We start from the raw sequence: 17,239 nt of genomic DNA, 5'->3' as shown, positions 1-17,239 counted from the left end.
TATATCCCCTACACCGTCCTTTTGGAGGAAGCTGAAAGCAGACCATGAGTTTACAAGGTCCTTTCAAATGTGATGTCCTTGAGACTCTGGGAAAATAAAACTAAGCTATTTCCTGTGTAATATTTCTAAAACTGAGTTTAAGGGAGGGGGCCCTTGTTGGCTGGACTTGGAAATTCTCCCACATTGCTTGGCAACCCTAGTGGTTTTCAGGCTAGAATCAGCTTGTAGTGATAGCCTGTCATAATCCTGTTTTGAGAATCCTTAAACAAAAGAGGGTCTGCCAGTGGGAAATGTCAGCCTCTTACTCCCCCACCCCTTTCTGAAATGTGAGGAAAACTATTTAGAAGGTTTGCCCAGATAATCAGGTGCCATCTACCGTTCTGCTGGAATATGACAGAATCAAGTTATGCTTTGTATAGGGTCTGTCTTGTGCTAAGGCTGGGGCCACAAGCATTCGGATGTGACTGCTGTTCCTAGCTCCCAATGAGAATGCTGTACAGCTAGCACCACTGGTTCCAGGCCATACCTCATAAACTGTATTTTTAATTGTTGTATGGTGTGAAGGATATTTGGGATGTTTAGCCTGGAGAAGAGGAGGTTAAGGGGTGATATGATAGCCATGTTCAAATATATAAAAGGATGTCACATAGAGGAGGGAGAAAGATTGTTTTCTGCTGCTCCAGAGAAGCGGACACGGAGCAGTGGATCCAAACTATAAGAAAGAAGATTCCACCTAAACATTAGGAAGAACTTCCTGACAGTAAGAGCTGTTCGACAGTGGAATTTGCTGCCAAGGAGTGTGGTGGAGTCTCCTACTTTGGAGGTCTTTAAGCAGAGGCTTGACAACCATATGTCAGGAGTGCTCTGATGGTGTTTCCTGCTTGGCAGGGGGTTGGACTCGATGGCCCTTGTGGTCTCTTCCAACTCTATGATTCTGTGATTCTACTTGCCTGTTCATATGTCATAGAATTGTAGAATTTGAAGGGATCCCAGGGGTCATCTAGTCCAACACCCTGCAATCCAGGAATCTCAAACTAAAGCATCCATGACAGATGGTTGCTCCATGACACATCCTACCTCTGCTTAAAAACCTCCATTGAAGGGGAGTCCACCATCTTATGTTTTTGTTGTCAGGTGCTCCTTTGTTAACAGATCTGGCTTCAACACAATAATGTATCTCTTGAGAATGAAGAGCCCAGGAGCCAAGCACTGGAGGTCCTGATCAGGGGTCGGCAACCTAAGGCCCATGGGCCACAAGCGGCCCATGGGGGTCATTTAACCAGCCCATGAGCTACCCCTGAACTGAGCTGCCCACTCAGCGAGTCCCTGCGCGCTGCGCTAAACCAGCGCAGCACGGGGACTCGCTTCTGCAGCACCGGAAATCGCGTCTGCGCAGACGCCAGAAATCGTGAACATGCGCGTGATCCACCCCACAGAGGGATCTCCGCTGGAGTGAACTGGCCCAGGTGAGGTAAACCTTGCCCGACCCCTGGTCAAGATAGTGAAGACCTGAACGTCTACCGTGTACTTACTCTCTGTGCTCAGGTAGGTGGGCACAAAGGATACCCAAACACTGCAGAAGACCAGCAAGCTGAAGGTGATCAGCTTGGCTTCACTGAAGGACCCAGGCAGCTTCCTAGCAAAAACAGAAGAAATTGCAGCTGAGAAGATGATGTTGAAGGCCATTCGTTGGTGAAGACAGGTCGCTTTCCTTGGCTGGCCAATGAAAAGGAAGGAGGGAGGAAAAGAAAGGAAAGCGAGAGGGAGATGAGGAAGTTGTCTCTTGTTTTTCTGCCTGAAGAACTATGCCTTCTCTGGATCACAGTTAGGATTATTGTTCATTTGCCATTTTGGTCTTGGACAAGTATGAGGGACTTCCTATTCATAATAGTTCCTGCCTTAGGATCAAGGGTGAGCCTGCAACTCCCAACTTGACGGTCTCTCTTCTCCTGCATTACTCCACTGATTTTCTCTTCCTGTAGACTTTGACTTATAAACAGGATTCCATCTCCAGATTCAGTAATATGTGAAGGTGGATTCAGATGACTAGGAGACTATGCTTCTTAAAAGCTTAACCGTATAGCACCTGTACGGCAGTTGTCTGTTGCCTTAAACCCCATAGTAAAGCTCAATATTAGCAGTTCTCAGCGCTGCTTGGAAGTACAAGGAAGCAGACAGAGGGATGCTAACTGCTTGGTCAGAGGATCCAGATAGCTCTGTTCCCATTTTGTTAACTCAAAGTAGCTACTATAATACCTAATAATAGCAAAAAAAATTTAATTTATATCCTGCCCTTCTGGCTGGGCTTCCCCAGCCACACTGGGTGGCTTCCAGCAAAATATAAAAAATAATAAAATGTCAAACATTTAAAACTCCTGATACAGGACTGCCTTTAGATGTCCTCTAAAAGTTGTGTAGTTCTTTATCTCCTTGGCATCTGATGGGAGGGCATCCCACAGGAAGGGCACCACTGCTGAGAAAGCCCTCTGCCTGGTTCCCTGTAACTTCACTTACCATGAATTAGTGCATTCTGTGTTTTAAGAGTTCAGTATTTTTGCGGGACACAAGTCCACTGGGGTGTAACAGCTTAACACTGACTTCATTCCAGAGTCTCAAGGATGCTCTGTGGCTGAAATCAGCTTTGCTGGGGAAAAGTGAATGATGACTAGAATTGAAGTGATATTTCACTTAACAATAGTGATCAACTTCTTGTGGATTGGTACACTACCAAATACTCTCAAATTTATGATGTTGATATATTCTGATTGAGGGTAAAGGAAGAAGAAAATTATTCTAGGTTGTCAAGCCTGAAAAGGCAAAGTATCCTCCATTTATATTTTAAAATTAGATTGGAGTGGGGGGGGGACTGTTTCTGGGGCAATTTGAATTATAGGACAGAACAAACTATCCTTGGACAATCAGAGAGTATCATTTTCATTAAGCCTCCCTCTATCTATTGCACATTCATTCTGATTTGCTTGTACACATGGAGGTTAGATTATATTCAGTCTTCGTTGAACATTCATTCTGATTTGATTGATTTCTCAGTGCATTTCCCTGTCACCTTCATAACCGCAGAAATTCAGTTTCTTTTTTAAAGTGGATTTGTTGCAGTAGGTAGAAAGAACATTTTAATCCGCTTGAATTCCAAAAGCCTAAATTTCCTAATATGTCCTTTAATCTCTCCCACAAAATGCTGACAGTGTCGTAGTGCCTTAGCTGCTAGGAATGGGGAAATATCATTCATCTTTTGCCTTAAGTAATGGGGGGGGGGGCTTTGATATTTTTCACATGATGTTTATTATCAAGTTCCCTTCTCCATTTTGGTTCTGCAGGCATGGACAGGGCACTGTTTGCTTACTGAACTATGTAGGAAAATTGCAATATGTTTTTGTAAGAGGGTTGCCAAGTGTTACAGCTGCATCTAAGAAACAACTTTTCACATGTAAAATGTGGTGGAATGCACATATATAAATGCTAGATTATATGACTGAACTGGGATCACATCTTCTTAATAGCTTGGTGTCTGCTAGTTCTGGCACATACTTTTTTATATATATATGAATGAAAATTATGGGGGGAACACACTAATTCAAGTCTTAGAAATAAATGCCCACTCTTTAAAGGGTGGCTCATTCTTATATTTTATTGTTTGCTTTCCATTCCTAGATTGTGTTCTGCTTTAACAGGTGGTAGTTCTTCTTTCTAAATATTTGACCTTTGTGACCTTCAAAATAAGACTGCCACTAATACGATGTTACAGGTGTATACAAGTATGCAGGAGGAAATGTGCTATTATATGGGAATGTAGAGTTCGTGTTTGTCGTAATGTGTGTCCACATACTGTGATTTCTAACCATGTGTGTCAGTGACAAAATAATCCAGGAGTAGTCTTCGCTCATGAAAACATACATTGCTTTTGTATGTGGAAAGAACCCAAATTGTGATGTGTCTTTGTATAAACATGCCCTAGTCATCTCCTATACCAACTCAGCCCATTCTTTTAAAACCATTTGACCCTTCTCAAATACTTTGGGAAGAATAAAGCATGATACGCCCCCAAGGCCTGTCATTGCTATGCATGTGTACATTTTTTTTAAAAAGTTACAGCTTTAAAAATAGTGATGAAGGGAGCCAAACTTTCTCAGTTAAAATTAAGGTTTGTACATTTGTATTAACATTTATTGCAACTCTAGATTTAGGGTTATCTCATTATATTTTGTCAGTGAGTCATGAATGACAATAGGGAACAGGTACCAAGAATTATCTAGGGCATTCAGCACTTGGAGCCCTGCCTGGAGCATTCAACAAGTCCTGGTTAGACAGATGTTAAAATAAAAATCTCTCAACAATTACGAAGTTTATAGATTGGCTGTTCTGTGTGTGGTGAAGTTGGGAGCAGCATGAAGGGGAGTTCAAACTGGAAATATTGTCCATGTGGCGTACACATATCACTGCCGTATGCAGTATCTCTAACACTTATTCTCAACAATCAGTAGGACCTAGTGTTAAGGTTGCTGTTGGTTTTTGCTTCAGTTTTAATAGCCTGAATTCCCCATAGTGATTAGTCTGGCTCAGCTTGTTGTTGGGCATGCATTGTCAAATGACTGAAAATGTGTATTCATAAATGGAGTGTTGCTCCACTGAATCCAGATTTTTTTTGTACTTCCACAAGAGCTACCTCACATGATAAAGGGAAAAAAATGTTCACACTATATATTCTGATGGTGAGATGTCATCAGTGAAAACGGGACTGTGGGTGTTTGCTTGCTTTTGGTTTTTATGGCCTGTGGAAGTGTGGAAAAGAAACTGGCAAAATTTGGTGGTGTGAATCCACTATTCCCTGTTTAAGAATGCAGTTAGCATTTTGAAAGGAAATCGTCTGTGGATAAGAGCAGAGCAGAACTGGCTTCTGCTATTTCCATACATAAATAACATTGTTTAGATGGAGGCATGTGTGGAGCCTCAAATCATTCCACTTGTTTTGACCTAGCAATATCTGATCAAGGATCTGTTCAATTCCAACAAAAGGTCTATTTTTCTTGAACTTTGAAAACTTGAAGTGGCTGTGAATGCCATATATTAATATGTGCTGCCCAAAGAAGTCCTATATTTATACGAATCTAATGTGCCATCAAATCAAGTGTGCATCTCAGTTTTCAAAACCTTGAAACCAAAATAGGATTTGCTATGTCAGTAGTGTTTTTGAGGCTTGCAATCAAATCTAATTCACCATCACCCTAAATATAAATGCACCCTAATTTTCGCGATGTAATTTGGCCAAAAATGGTGCGCATTACATTTGAGTAAATACAGTACTTGCTTTTGTCTGTCCCGAAGATATTATCAATCAATTTCTTTGAATGAACCCAAGTTCTAGCATTATGCATGAGAAAATTCTCTCTATTATTATCTTAATTCTTGCGCCAAGTTATATAGAAAGATATGGTAGTCATTTTACCTCGTAAAATAAATAGGCTGAACATCTTTAGCTTTCCCTGATAGAGATGATAGAATGCAATAGTCTAAAGAAAAAATCATAGTTAATTTTTCAATGACTTAGTGACTGATTTATTTTCCTGTTTCTGGACTGTGTCTGCTAGGTATGAAAACCTAGCTCAAAGAAAGACCAGGGACATGCTAATGAAATATGTGTGCATTACACAAGTCCATAAGTAACTCTATGCTTATGTACATTAATCTGCATTCTTGGTTGTGACCAATTTGGTCTCATGGTCCCTGATCAAGTAAAGTTCTCCGTTAGCGGTTTATGAAGTGTGTGGATGTAGCTATAAAATACTTATGTAGATTTGTATTGTGTACAAGTAACCTATATATTTTTTGTTACTACAGTGTACAAATATGCTGCAATATTTAACCTATCCTGACTTTCTCTTTTTGACAGGTAAGTTCAGTTCTACACTCTACGAGACAGGGGGCTGCGATATGTCGCTTGTGAATTTTGAGCCTGCTGCAAGAAGAACATCTAATATCTGGTGTGTTTTTGAAAACCAGTATCTGTGGTTTAGTCAGCAATGCTGAATATGCAAACAATTCTGAAAGATTCTTAAGCGTCTGTGTATTTTTGAAAAGCCAGAACACTTTCAGAATTGTGATTTGATGTACGTGGGAACCTTTTGGTAATTTTATATTTTGTCAAAGAATACGCATTATATTGAGACTAAGGAAGTTGCAGGTTGAATGAAGTACTGAGAACCAGAACCAACTTCATTCTCATGTTTATATAGTGCAGTGGTGGGGAACCTTTTGCCATTCAGATGTTGCTGGACTATATCTCTTCTCAACCCCAGCCAATAGCTGAGAGTTTCCTGATAGCAAGGGAGTTGTAGTCCCACAGCATCTGGAAAGGCAGGTGATACAAATGGTCAAGGCACTTTGCATACTTCCTTTGCACACAACCCTTGAAGACTAGGCAGTATTTCAGAACAATCAGTGAAAATGTTAATTACATTTTAGGATGTTTTATTGCTTAACTTTGTGTCTGGATGCATGGCTTTATTCTGTTTGAGTGCAAAATGTTTGAATTTACATATGATTTCTAAGCTGCCGCCACCACCACCACCGGGTGGTGAAGCTATCCTGTTTTCCCTAGCCAGGATTTTGGATAGGCTTTGCCAATTAGGTCATGATACCCTTTCAAATAAAGCAAGAATAGCCTAACAATCTTAGAGCAAAATGAGTACACGAGATCCTTGGACAGGATTTCATATCCTTTTTTAAAGGCAGTAAGCTGAATAAGAGTCATGGTGCTTGGAGTAAATGACTGCTTTGGGGGCATAATGTCCCCTGGGACATACAGATTCCACACCCACCCAACCACCCAATAAAGATACAGTGGTACCTTGGGTTACAGACGCTTCAGGTTACAGACTCCGCTAACCCAGAAATAGTAACTCGGGTTAAGAACTTTGCTTCATGATGAGAACAGAAATCGCATGGCAGCAGCGGGAGGCCCCATTAGCTGAAGTGGTGCTTCAGGTTAAGAACAGTTTCAGGTTAAGTACGGACCTCCGGAACAAATTAAGTTCTTAACACGAGGTACCACTGTACATTTATTACAAAATCAAAGAGAAACAGAATGCAGTGAAATATATCATTTTCTGCCATTGCTTTGCATAGATAGCAGTGCATAGCAGAGTCATGCAAACCAAAGTATTTTCGATGTGGAATTGTTTTTATGGTGCGGTAGTAGCCAACCCCTAGCTGGCACCCAGTCTTCAGGAGTTTTCTTTTTGACTCTCCAAATACATATATTTTTAGTTTAAGCTGCTCCTGTGGGTCCTCTGCTGTGACACCCTGATGTTGAAAGCGTTTTTGTGACCCAACAAGCCCCACCCCCAATTTATCCATTTAAAAATCATGCAACACCTCTTATTTACTGATTATTTTCATGGGTCTCTTGCTGTAATTCTGTGATACCAAAAGTTTTTGTAACCCCTAAACCCCAAATATGCCATTAATTATTATTATTATTTTTGTCCAGGACCACTTTTCCACCTCTGCCACTCCCACTTTGACATTTGGCCCTGGAGCGCTGGCCATGGACCTTTATTAGCCTCTGCCTGAAAAGGGCTAGCAATCACTTAGATAGGACTAGGTATTCAGCCCAGCAATGCAACCCCATATCCAGCCATCAAGATATTAATGCAGAATTAATGGCTTGTTACAAAATAGAAACAGAACTGCTCGTTATACAGGCCTCCTTCTTTCTTAATGTCAGCAGGGTTGGGTAATAGGGTGCATTGTCCTTTCAAGAAGGTGTATGGTTTCTTTTTCCCTTGGTGAAAACAGTACTGCCTTTCCAGTAACAAGTTTATTTAAACTGGGGTAACTGATGTCCTACAAACTACAGAAAGAGTAATCTCTTAAACAAAAGAAGAGACTTGAACTGGAGAACAGTGTGTGGTATCAAACTAAAGTAATCTTCTTGTTATTATAGTGACACGGATTCTCATGTATCAAGTTCTACCTCAGTTCGTTTTTATCCACATGATTTAGTAAGTTTTTGCATTTGCTCCTTATTTTATTGCAAGCAGATGATCAAATGTCACTCTTAAGTTGTTGAGATACAATTAAGTATTCTGTCTGTCAATTTAGCACAGGATTCGAGTGGTTCAAGTTGTCAGCAGCTGGACAATGCCATGCCTTCACTGCTACAAATAATTGGAGAATTGCAGCCACCTTAATACTTTAATAACGTGAGACCTGAAGTGTGTTTAATTAGACAAATGCAGTGCCGCCCACCTCTTAGATCTAAGAAAGTGGTGTCCAAGCCCTGCTCAATGCAGAATGGATTGTAGACTATCACTGCTAATGATTTGTAAGGTCTTTGAAGACTTTAGGTTCAGCTTGCTAGATCCTTACCATATCAGCTTGAAATACCCTAGCGTAATAGAAGTTGTAAAGAAGAAAGGGCCCTTCTACTCAGCCTTGTGTGTTGGATGTTACTGGATCTGCAATTCCCATTGTCGCTCATCATTGGCAATGCTGGCTGCAGATTATTGGTGGGGATTTTCTGGCCACTATTATTATTATTAATTGAATTTATATACCGCCCTATACCTGGAGGTCTCAGGGCAGTTCACAGAATAAAACCAAATGAATTCAGGTGATTGTTAAAGTGGCTCATGAAGGGTTGACCACTTCTGAATTCTGCCTTCTGGCTGGATCCAGTTCCCCAACCCTTCTGCAGAAGATGGGTGTTGGCGTTCCAACAACATCTGGGGACTCAAGTTTGTGGAAGACTGTTGTAGGTGGAGGTAGGGTGTGGTTTGCATGTGCACTATCCCTGCAGTTCCATAAAGTTTTATAAAGGGTCAGTGCTTTTGCTTCCTGGAAGAAACCAGCCAATCCAGATACAGGTTGGAACTCTACCATGAACCCATGCCCAGGGTTGAGCATGTAGTCTTCAACAACTGTTAATCAGGTGTGCCTTCCTGAAATGAGATAAACTGCATCCTCCTCCACCTTCCCTTCTCCCTGAACCATACAGATTTGCAAAGAAGGTGAGACCAAGGGGGTAGTTCCCCATAGCAAATCTTTGGCCCATGACACTTTTATGTTCCTTAAGATCTATAGTTTATAGGCTAAAGAAGTGTGAATGCAACTTATTATTGACTTTATTGTAGCTCTCCCTACCCCAGATCAGGCTGAACAGGCTGTTGACCATAGATACAGATCTCCTCGAGCATCAAGACATTGACCTAAGCCCTGACCTGCAGGACCATCTGCAACCTCAAGAGGAAGCCGCCCAAAAAGTCAAACACTATTATCGCTTTTGGATCCTGCCTAAGATCTGGATTGGCATCAATTTTGATAGACTGACTCTCCTAGCCTTGTTTGATAGGTGAGATCCCATAAGCACATGCTGTTCTAACATAGTTCAAGTAATTATTTGCATCAGGTTTCCTTTTGCTTGGTTCTTATGCTAGTGATTGATGCACTGTTCAAAGCATTACTCAAATCAGGTGGTGGGTACTGTTAGAAACGGGGCCAAAATGGGCCCAACTAAGAACAGCAGTAACAACAAGGTGTCGAGTGTCCAGTGGAAAACTGGGGAGAGGGAAGTTAAATGGAGAACCCTGGAAGAAAGCATGATGCACTGGTACCCTGAACATGTCCCCTCCTATCAGGAGGAAATATGTACTTCAGCACTTGAATTTAGAGCACTGGGTTGTGCAGATAAGCTACCCTCTGGTGTGCACTTTTAATGGTATAGTGGGCATTGGGATATCCAGCAAGCCACCATCATTCTGCTCAGCAGTTTGCTTTCTCCACCCTGGAGTATCTATACTGCTTTACAGACTTCTTTTTCTTGGAGTACCTTCACTCGTTTTTCTTCTGCAGAACCATTACAGAAACCTTATTTTTCCCCAAGACATACTGCAGTGTAGATTTGGATGAGAATGGATGGATTTATCTGTCTTGCGGTTGGGACTAGGACTGGGTGACATTTTTATCCTTTCTGACTGATTCTATAGAATGTGTTTGAACAACCATTTGAACTCCAATAAAACCACAATAGATTCAGCACCTGAAATTTGCATGCTAAGGCATTCTCAGACTTTTGAGATACAGTATCATAGGTCATGTTCTTTAGTTTCCTTGAATTCCTGCAGCCTCTCTTCCAATTGTATAAACCTGTTTAGCTTCCCAATACCACATACTTTTCCTTTTCCATAGAAATCGTGAGATCCTGGAAAACGTGTTAGCTGTCATCCTAGCTATCCAAGTGGCTTTCTTGGGTTCTGTACTTCTTATTGAAGGCTTCTTCAAGGATATATGGGTTTTCCAGTTTTGCTTGGTGATTGCCAGCTGCCAGTATTCCTTGCTCAAGGTAACTTCTTTTGCCACTGTCAATTTTAAATATACATATTCTGCCAGCATTTGGACAATCTATCTTGAGTTAATAATAAGCCTAGTTGTGGCTGATCCTTGTTGGGTGTGCATGCAGTCCCTTTGCAAGCAGACCAAGAAGCCTGCTAACCACAGTTTCATGTTTTGCCCAAATCAGGAAACAATGGTTAAGAGCTTCAGAGCATGCCAGGACGTTAAGCCAGCTTCAAACAAGTGACGTATATCCTAGAGTATTCTGAAGCTATTAACCACAGTTTCCAGGTTTGGATGAAATGGGAAACTACATATTAAGCCAATCAAAATATTGTAAAATAGTGATCAAGCTTTCATCTTCCCCAATCAACTGTTGAACAAAGAAAGTGTGTGTGTATGGAATCCAGCCTGTCGAAAAGTACTGGCGAACTCAAAAGCTTGCTCACTATTATGTGACATTTTGATGGGTCCTAATAAAGGCATTGCTTGGGTATGGATTTTTCCTTATGAACCCACTGCATTCCTGGGATGATCTTAGAAAATTGGTATGATTCTTCTGCTCTTACCTCTTCCGTTAAGTTATTTTCAATCTTTTAAAACTTTCACTTCAGACCCCAGCTTCTCATGCTTTGTTGAATGCTGCTTGAGAAACTAACTTGGGGGGTGGGAGCAGCGAGGGGATGAGGAGCTGTGACTGAAAAACACACCATGAGAAGCTTTGATGTGTCTATGGAAGTTCTGTGGATCCTACCTGTTAAAAGAGTCTTATACTGAAAAGTAACCTTGAAAATAAGCCTTACCTAATATTACCCTTTCATTTTCTGGTCTGTTTTTTAGAGTGTGCAACCAGATTCTTCATCACCTCGGCATGTAAGTTTTCCTATATGGAACAGAACTTTTTATTCAGAAAAGGCATAGCTAATACTCTTGTGTATCTGAGTTTAACACACTGAACTTTCTAATTTAAAGCGGCATGCGTAATAAAGTTTCAAAACCAAATTTTGAAGGAAACAATAGTTATGATTTGCAACTTTGAGTTGCAGTAACCAAACTTGTTTTTTTCAGGGTCATAACCGAATCATCGCTTATAGCCGCCCTGTTTACTTCTGCATATGCTGCAGCCTCATTTGGCTGCTGGACTATGGCAGCAAGAGCACTTTCACTGCAAGGTTCCGACTATATGGAATGGCTTTCACTAATCCAATTTTGCTGCTATCAGCAAGGGACTTGATTATAGGTGAGCAATTTCTTTATGGCTCTGATGCATTGTATTTGCTTCTTTAGTTATACTGTGGTACCTTGGGTTACAGACGCTTCAGGTTACAGACGCTATAGGTTACAGACTCCACTAACCCAGAAATAGTACCTTGGGTTAAGAACTTTGCTTCAGGATGAGAACAGAAATCGTGCGGTGGCAGCGCGACAGCAGCGGGAGGCCCCATTACCTAAAGTGGTGCTTCTGGTTAAGAACAGTTTCAGGTTAAGAACGGGCCTCCAGAACAAATTAAGTTCTTAACCCGAGGTACCGCTGTAAAAGTATTTTTATACTGCCGTATCATAAATTAACAGGGTGGTGTAAACTCCATTAAAAGCTATGTGGATGGTATGCATAGATCGTTTGCCCATCGTGGAGACCATATAGATTTCTGTTCTTTAATGGAGATACAAATAAATGGAATCCCTTCCTTTCTCATTCTGTCTTTTAAAAGTTGTTATAATTGGAGAGGAAGTAGTTGTCATTGTCAGTTCCATGGGTGGCACTGTGGTCTAAACCACTGAGCCTCTTGGGCTTGCCGACTGGAAGGTCGGTGGTTCGAATCCCCATGACGGGGTGAGCTCCCATTGCTCTGTCCCAGCTCCTGCCAACCTAGCAGTTCGAAAGCATGCCAGTGCAAGTAGATAAATAGGTACCACTGCAGCGGGAAAGTAAGTGGCGTTTCCATGCGCTCTGGCTTCCGTCATGGTGTCCCATTGCGCCAGAAGCGGTTTAGTCATGCTGGCCACATGACCTGGAAAACTTGTTTTTAGACAAACACTGGCTCCTTCGACATGAAAGCGAGATGAGCGCCGCAACCCCATAGTCGCCTTTGACTGGACTTAACCATCCAGGGGTCCTTTACCTTTACCTTTACCTTTTATCATGAAAGTCATTGCATGATTAGAACTTTGGTAAACATGGAGAATTGCCATGCAGTGTACAGAGGATCTTCAGATAAACTCTTGATCCACTTCTCTTAGCCGTCTCATAACTGGCAGCTGTTGTATGGTGGGAATGACAGCAACTACCAAAGTGCCACATATTTGTTCATGTTAGTCTAGTTTTGATTGCAGGCTACATGTCTTGGAGGGCTGTCATGCTGAAACATGCTGTCCCTCTCCTGTGGGGACACTGCAAGTTATCTTCTTACTTAATGACATCTTCATAATCCATCACCACCATTGTCTCCATTCCACATCATTTTTCAAGCTTTCCCCTTCTCAGTTTAGCTCCTTGCAACCTTCACAGTCTTCCTCTGTCTCAGCCCTCTCAGGGATGTTCACTTTCCTGTTGAGCATATCTGGCTAAGGTGAAGAGGCAAGAAGAGTAAGGCCTTCACTTGGCTTGACAAACATACAGATGCAAACATACTGCAGTTGCTTGTTCTGAAAGTGAGTAGGGTGTTTGCTACATAGGAAAAGGAGTCTGAAAAGAGCTGTATGCCTCACGTCAGTGTTCAGTTACTCACAGCAGGTAGTAATTGGCAACTGTTTTGAAATAAAGAACAACAGCTATGTGAAATTATTTCTTGTGCAAGGGTGGTAAATAAATTCAATAGATAATAATAATAATAATAATAATAATAATAATAATAATAATAATAAATTAATTAAGGAACACCTATATCCTCTATAGTTAAAAGTGGAAGGATAACAAATAGTTCTGTATGTATTTACTATTTTCTTCCTATCATTTTTTTTTTTTGTCTCTTGTAGTGTTTACGCTATGTTTCCCTATAGTGTTCTTCATTGGTCTTCTGCCTCAGGTGAACACATTTGTCATGTACCTCTGTGAACAATTAGATATTCATGTCTTTGGTGGCAATGGTGAGTTGAGCTTCCTTGTTTCATAGATAATTCAGCAAATGACTTTCAGATCTGTTTAAGAAAAGGTAGTTTGAGGGCTTTATCCAAAGGATCAATTTAAGTACATTCCTACTTCATTTTAGCCTTTACAGATGGTCCTTTAGGTCCTCAGTTTAAGCAACTGCCTGGCATTCAAATGGTTTTGTTTTCTGTGCACTAAACGGTCTAGTACAAAACTGTGGTTCAATTCAGACATAAATGCCAAATCATACTTTGATGCCATATGAATATGCTTGGAACAAGCCTTCCTCCTCCATGCACTGTGATTTCCTCTCTTCCTGTATTGGTATGCTGCTTTATAGTGCAAATTGTAGTTTGCCCGTTCAGATATAAGGGCAAACCATAGTTTGCCGCAAACAAGGGAAAGGAAGAATGAACTGCATGGTGCGAGAGGACAGGGAGCGCAACAGGCTTGTTCAATGTAGTGCCAAACCATGGTTTAGCATTCTTTCTGCCCTCAGCCATTAAGGAAGCTGTTGTCAGTTGCACTCCAGAAGCCAGTCAGCTGAAAGCAAAATTGGAAGGGGCTTCTACACATTTCAGAGTAATGTTTCATATATTCAACTGTATGGCAGTGCTCTCCAGAAGAGGCTCAGAAAGTTTGCCTTCATGCATACCAGACATGCCAATGACTTGGTTATTCAATAAAATCACATTTTCCTCAAAAAGGTATTATTGCCATTTGAGAGCTGATGAAATGTAATATCCCTGAAACAAAAATGCTTTCTGATGGAAAGCCTATAAATCCTGCATAGCAAATGAACAGCTGCATTGTGGGGTCTGTTATAGCTCGTATGGTCTACTTAAGTTGGTTCAGGCTCATTGGGAAAAGCACATCTTTGAATTAACTTTTCCAGTGAAAGAATACTGCACAATAGTAATATCACGCAATAAAAGAATCCTCAAAAGTAGCATAAGTTTAAGCGTGAGATAATCTGCTGTAAATCTTTATAGTGTTGTAGTAGAAACAAAAATCAAAGGGATAAATGTTTATTTCTTGAAACCTAAGTATGTGTTCTTCCACTGTTAAGGGTTTCTTTTCCTAACAAATGTTTTCTTATTCTCTAGCGACGACAAGCTTGCTTGCAGCACTTTACAGTTTTATCTGTAGTATTGTGGCAGTAGCATTATTGTATGGATTGTGTTATGGTGCCCTAAAGGTGAGTGCTATATTTTTGAGTAGTAAATTTAGGCTTGATACTTGTACCACTTCATGAAACTAAAAGTTAAATGTTATTACCTGAACTTCCTAATATTTGTTAAAGGTGGATGGATGGAGATTGGTTTTTCTTCTTTCCTTGAAACACCAGAATTTTTATTATACACAGCCACACCCTCACACCATATGGTACATCCCAACAAGGGAGGCCAAGGGACTACAGACCACAGATAAATTTTCTTACTCAGTACAAAATCAAAATGGAGATACATAACAATTTATAAAACATTCACAAATCCTTAGGAAAGGATGCTTATTTCATGCTCTGGTAAAGCCATGGAACCCACCATAAATGAATACCATATTTTTCTGTGTAGAAGACTATATTCCTTCCTAAATTTTTGAAGTTTAAAATAAGGGGTCGTCTTATACACGGATAGTGCATAGTACATTTTCTTAATTTTGATTCCCCCAAAATAGGGGGCGTCTTTTACATGGGGACATGTTATACACAGAATAATACGATAAATATCCCTTGTGCTCCACAGCAACACTAACAACGTGGTGTCAGCTTGTATGCGAAAGCTGAATTGGTGCACGATGCCATCCATATCTGAGAATTGATACCTGAGATATGCATACATATTTATACCCACCCTGTTTTCTTGATTGTACTTTGGTTTAACTGATTTTGATATTTCCCTTCAAGGTGGAGGGGAAATGTAATTAATTTATTTAAGGAATAATATTGATGCAGTTTATTTCATAGATACACAGGATTCTGTAACCTTAAAAAAGAATAATTTTTTCCCCCTATGGACTCTGATTTTGCCCACAGGATTCTTGGGATGGTCAACATATTCCAGTGCTCTTTTCAGTATTCTGTGGCATGTTAGTGGCAATATCCTACCATCTCAGCAGACAGAGTAGTGATCCTTCTGTGCTTTTGTAAGTAATAATTACCTCTCCGTATATTATGTAGAAGTCTTATTGCAATAATTATTTGTGCAAGGGAGAGGGAATCTGTTCAGAAAACATCGTGGGGAGCAAAGGGCCTAAACACTTTAGACAGCCTCCACCTGATGCAAACAGTTTTCAGATTTGGCTAACGTGTGACCCTCCACATGTTGTTGGACTTGGCATAAGCCAGCATGGTCAGTGGCCAGGGATAATGGATGCAATATGAAGGCCCTTTTCATAAAGGGGGACAAAGTGCAAATAAGTACCAATAGTTGTTTTCTGCTTTTATTTTTGGACTCAAATCAGTGCAATCATTACAAAGGAAACATTTTCTTTTCTTTTAGTTCTTTAGTGCAATCAAAACTTTTCCCTACTTCAGAAGATAAAAACCCAGAGGATCCACTGTCTGAGGTTAAAGACCCCTTACCTGAAAAACTGAGAAATTCAGTGGTAAGTTGGCTCACTTTTGTGGCATACTAAGAAGACTGATATTACAAGGACACTTCTAATGATTCAGGTGTCCAGGGAATTATCTGCTGATGCTGTTTATGAAGCCTTAAGTACCTCTGTCTGACAGTTGTGATACCAGTGGTTATTTTCCTTTATATTAGATCACTAACAAGAAAGAATATTAGTTACGTCAGCTGTCATGTCAATTTCTTGGGAAGGAGATTAAATTTCTTTATGGGGGGGGTTAAATTATAGCGTGTAGACAATGATTATCATGAGTACTTAAAACTAAAAGAGAGAAGCAGTTTTTTGGAACTCTCTTGGTTTTAAAAAAGTTCTTTCTTTCTTCCTAGAGTGAACGTTTGCAGTCCGATCTGGTGGTGTGCATAGTCATCGGTGTACTTTATTTTGCTATTCACGTCAGCACAGTTTTCACAGTATTGCAGGTACCTTACTTTTCCCTGCCCCTTATTTTCAAAACTATCATTATCCAGTTTCTTTTGTATCTGCCTCTTGAACAGTGTTGTTGACTTCAGCATTTATAACATGACAGTGTTTGGGTTTGCTGAACAGCACAGGGTATTGGCTTTTGGTTTAGGATGTAGGATTTCTATTGACTTTTTAATGTCCCTTGTTAGTTTTCCCCAGTGCTGCAATGCTCAGCCTGGCAAACTCCCCATCCTTCGGGAACTGTGAGGAAGGAACATGAGGCTCGCCAGAAGATGCAAAAGATCTTGTAGTTCTCCATGTTCCTATTTACAGTATTGTGTTTCCTGGAGACCGCTCTAGTTGGCATAGATCACACAAAGAGATGGATCTAATTGCATGAGCAATTGAAGAAAGTTAGGATGTTAAATAGTGCAGTGCACTGCATCTCAAAGACAAGTTTGCAGGGGCAGCATTCCTTGTATTGTGTGTATCAGCACAAACGGAAACACAAGGAATATGACCTCTTTTAATGATACTCCCCTCCCAACAAAACTCAAAATGGTCCATTTGGGGACAGATATGGGTTGCACCAGGTGTTTCTGATATCCTTGGGATGTATCCCAAATAGGTGGGGAAGCAGTTGATGATGAAGGCACCCTTTCAGCCAGTGCTGCCATACTGCCCAAATTGAGAAGCACAATTCTGAAAGGAATTGCTATTGATTGTTTTTGAGACTGAGTCTCTTTTTTCCTTCTTAAATTTTTCCAT

General features: G+C 40.6%; 1 protein-coding gene across 3 annotated transcripts in view; it reads left to right on the top strand.

The window, feature by feature from the left end:
• The window catches only part of PCNX1 (pecanex 1), an 80,148-nt gene that overhangs the window by 42,045 nt on the left and 20,864 nt on the right, over positions 1-17,239 (top strand). For all 3 annotated transcript variants that reach the window (XM_082223175.1, XM_082223174.1, XM_082223176.1), the window contains 11 exons: positions 5,906-5,996; positions 7,961-8,018; positions 9,150-9,367; positions 10,204-10,357; positions 11,188-11,220; positions 11,416-11,587; positions 13,324-13,434; positions 14,542-14,633; positions 15,471-15,580; positions 15,937-16,042; positions 16,396-16,488. In XM_082223175.1, the coding sequence (XP_082079301.1) occupies positions 5,906-5,996; positions 7,961-8,018; positions 9,150-9,367; positions 10,204-10,357; positions 11,188-11,220; positions 11,416-11,587; positions 13,324-13,434; positions 14,542-14,633; positions 15,471-15,580; positions 15,937-16,042; positions 16,396-16,488 (1,238 nt within the window). The remainder of the gene's footprint in view (positions 1-5,905; positions 5,997-7,960; positions 8,019-9,149; positions 9,368-10,203; positions 10,358-11,187; positions 11,221-11,415; positions 11,588-13,323; positions 13,435-14,541; positions 14,634-15,470; positions 15,581-15,936; positions 16,043-16,395; positions 16,489-17,239) is intronic.

Source organism: Podarcis vaucheri (assembly GCF_965113315.1).
Source record: "Podarcis vaucheri genome assembly, chromosome: 1".
NCBI classification, from domain to species: domain Eukaryota; kingdom Metazoa; phylum Chordata; class Lepidosauria; order Squamata; family Lacertidae; genus Podarcis; species Podarcis vaucheri.
This window is presented reverse-complemented; position numbering and strand designations above follow the sequence as displayed.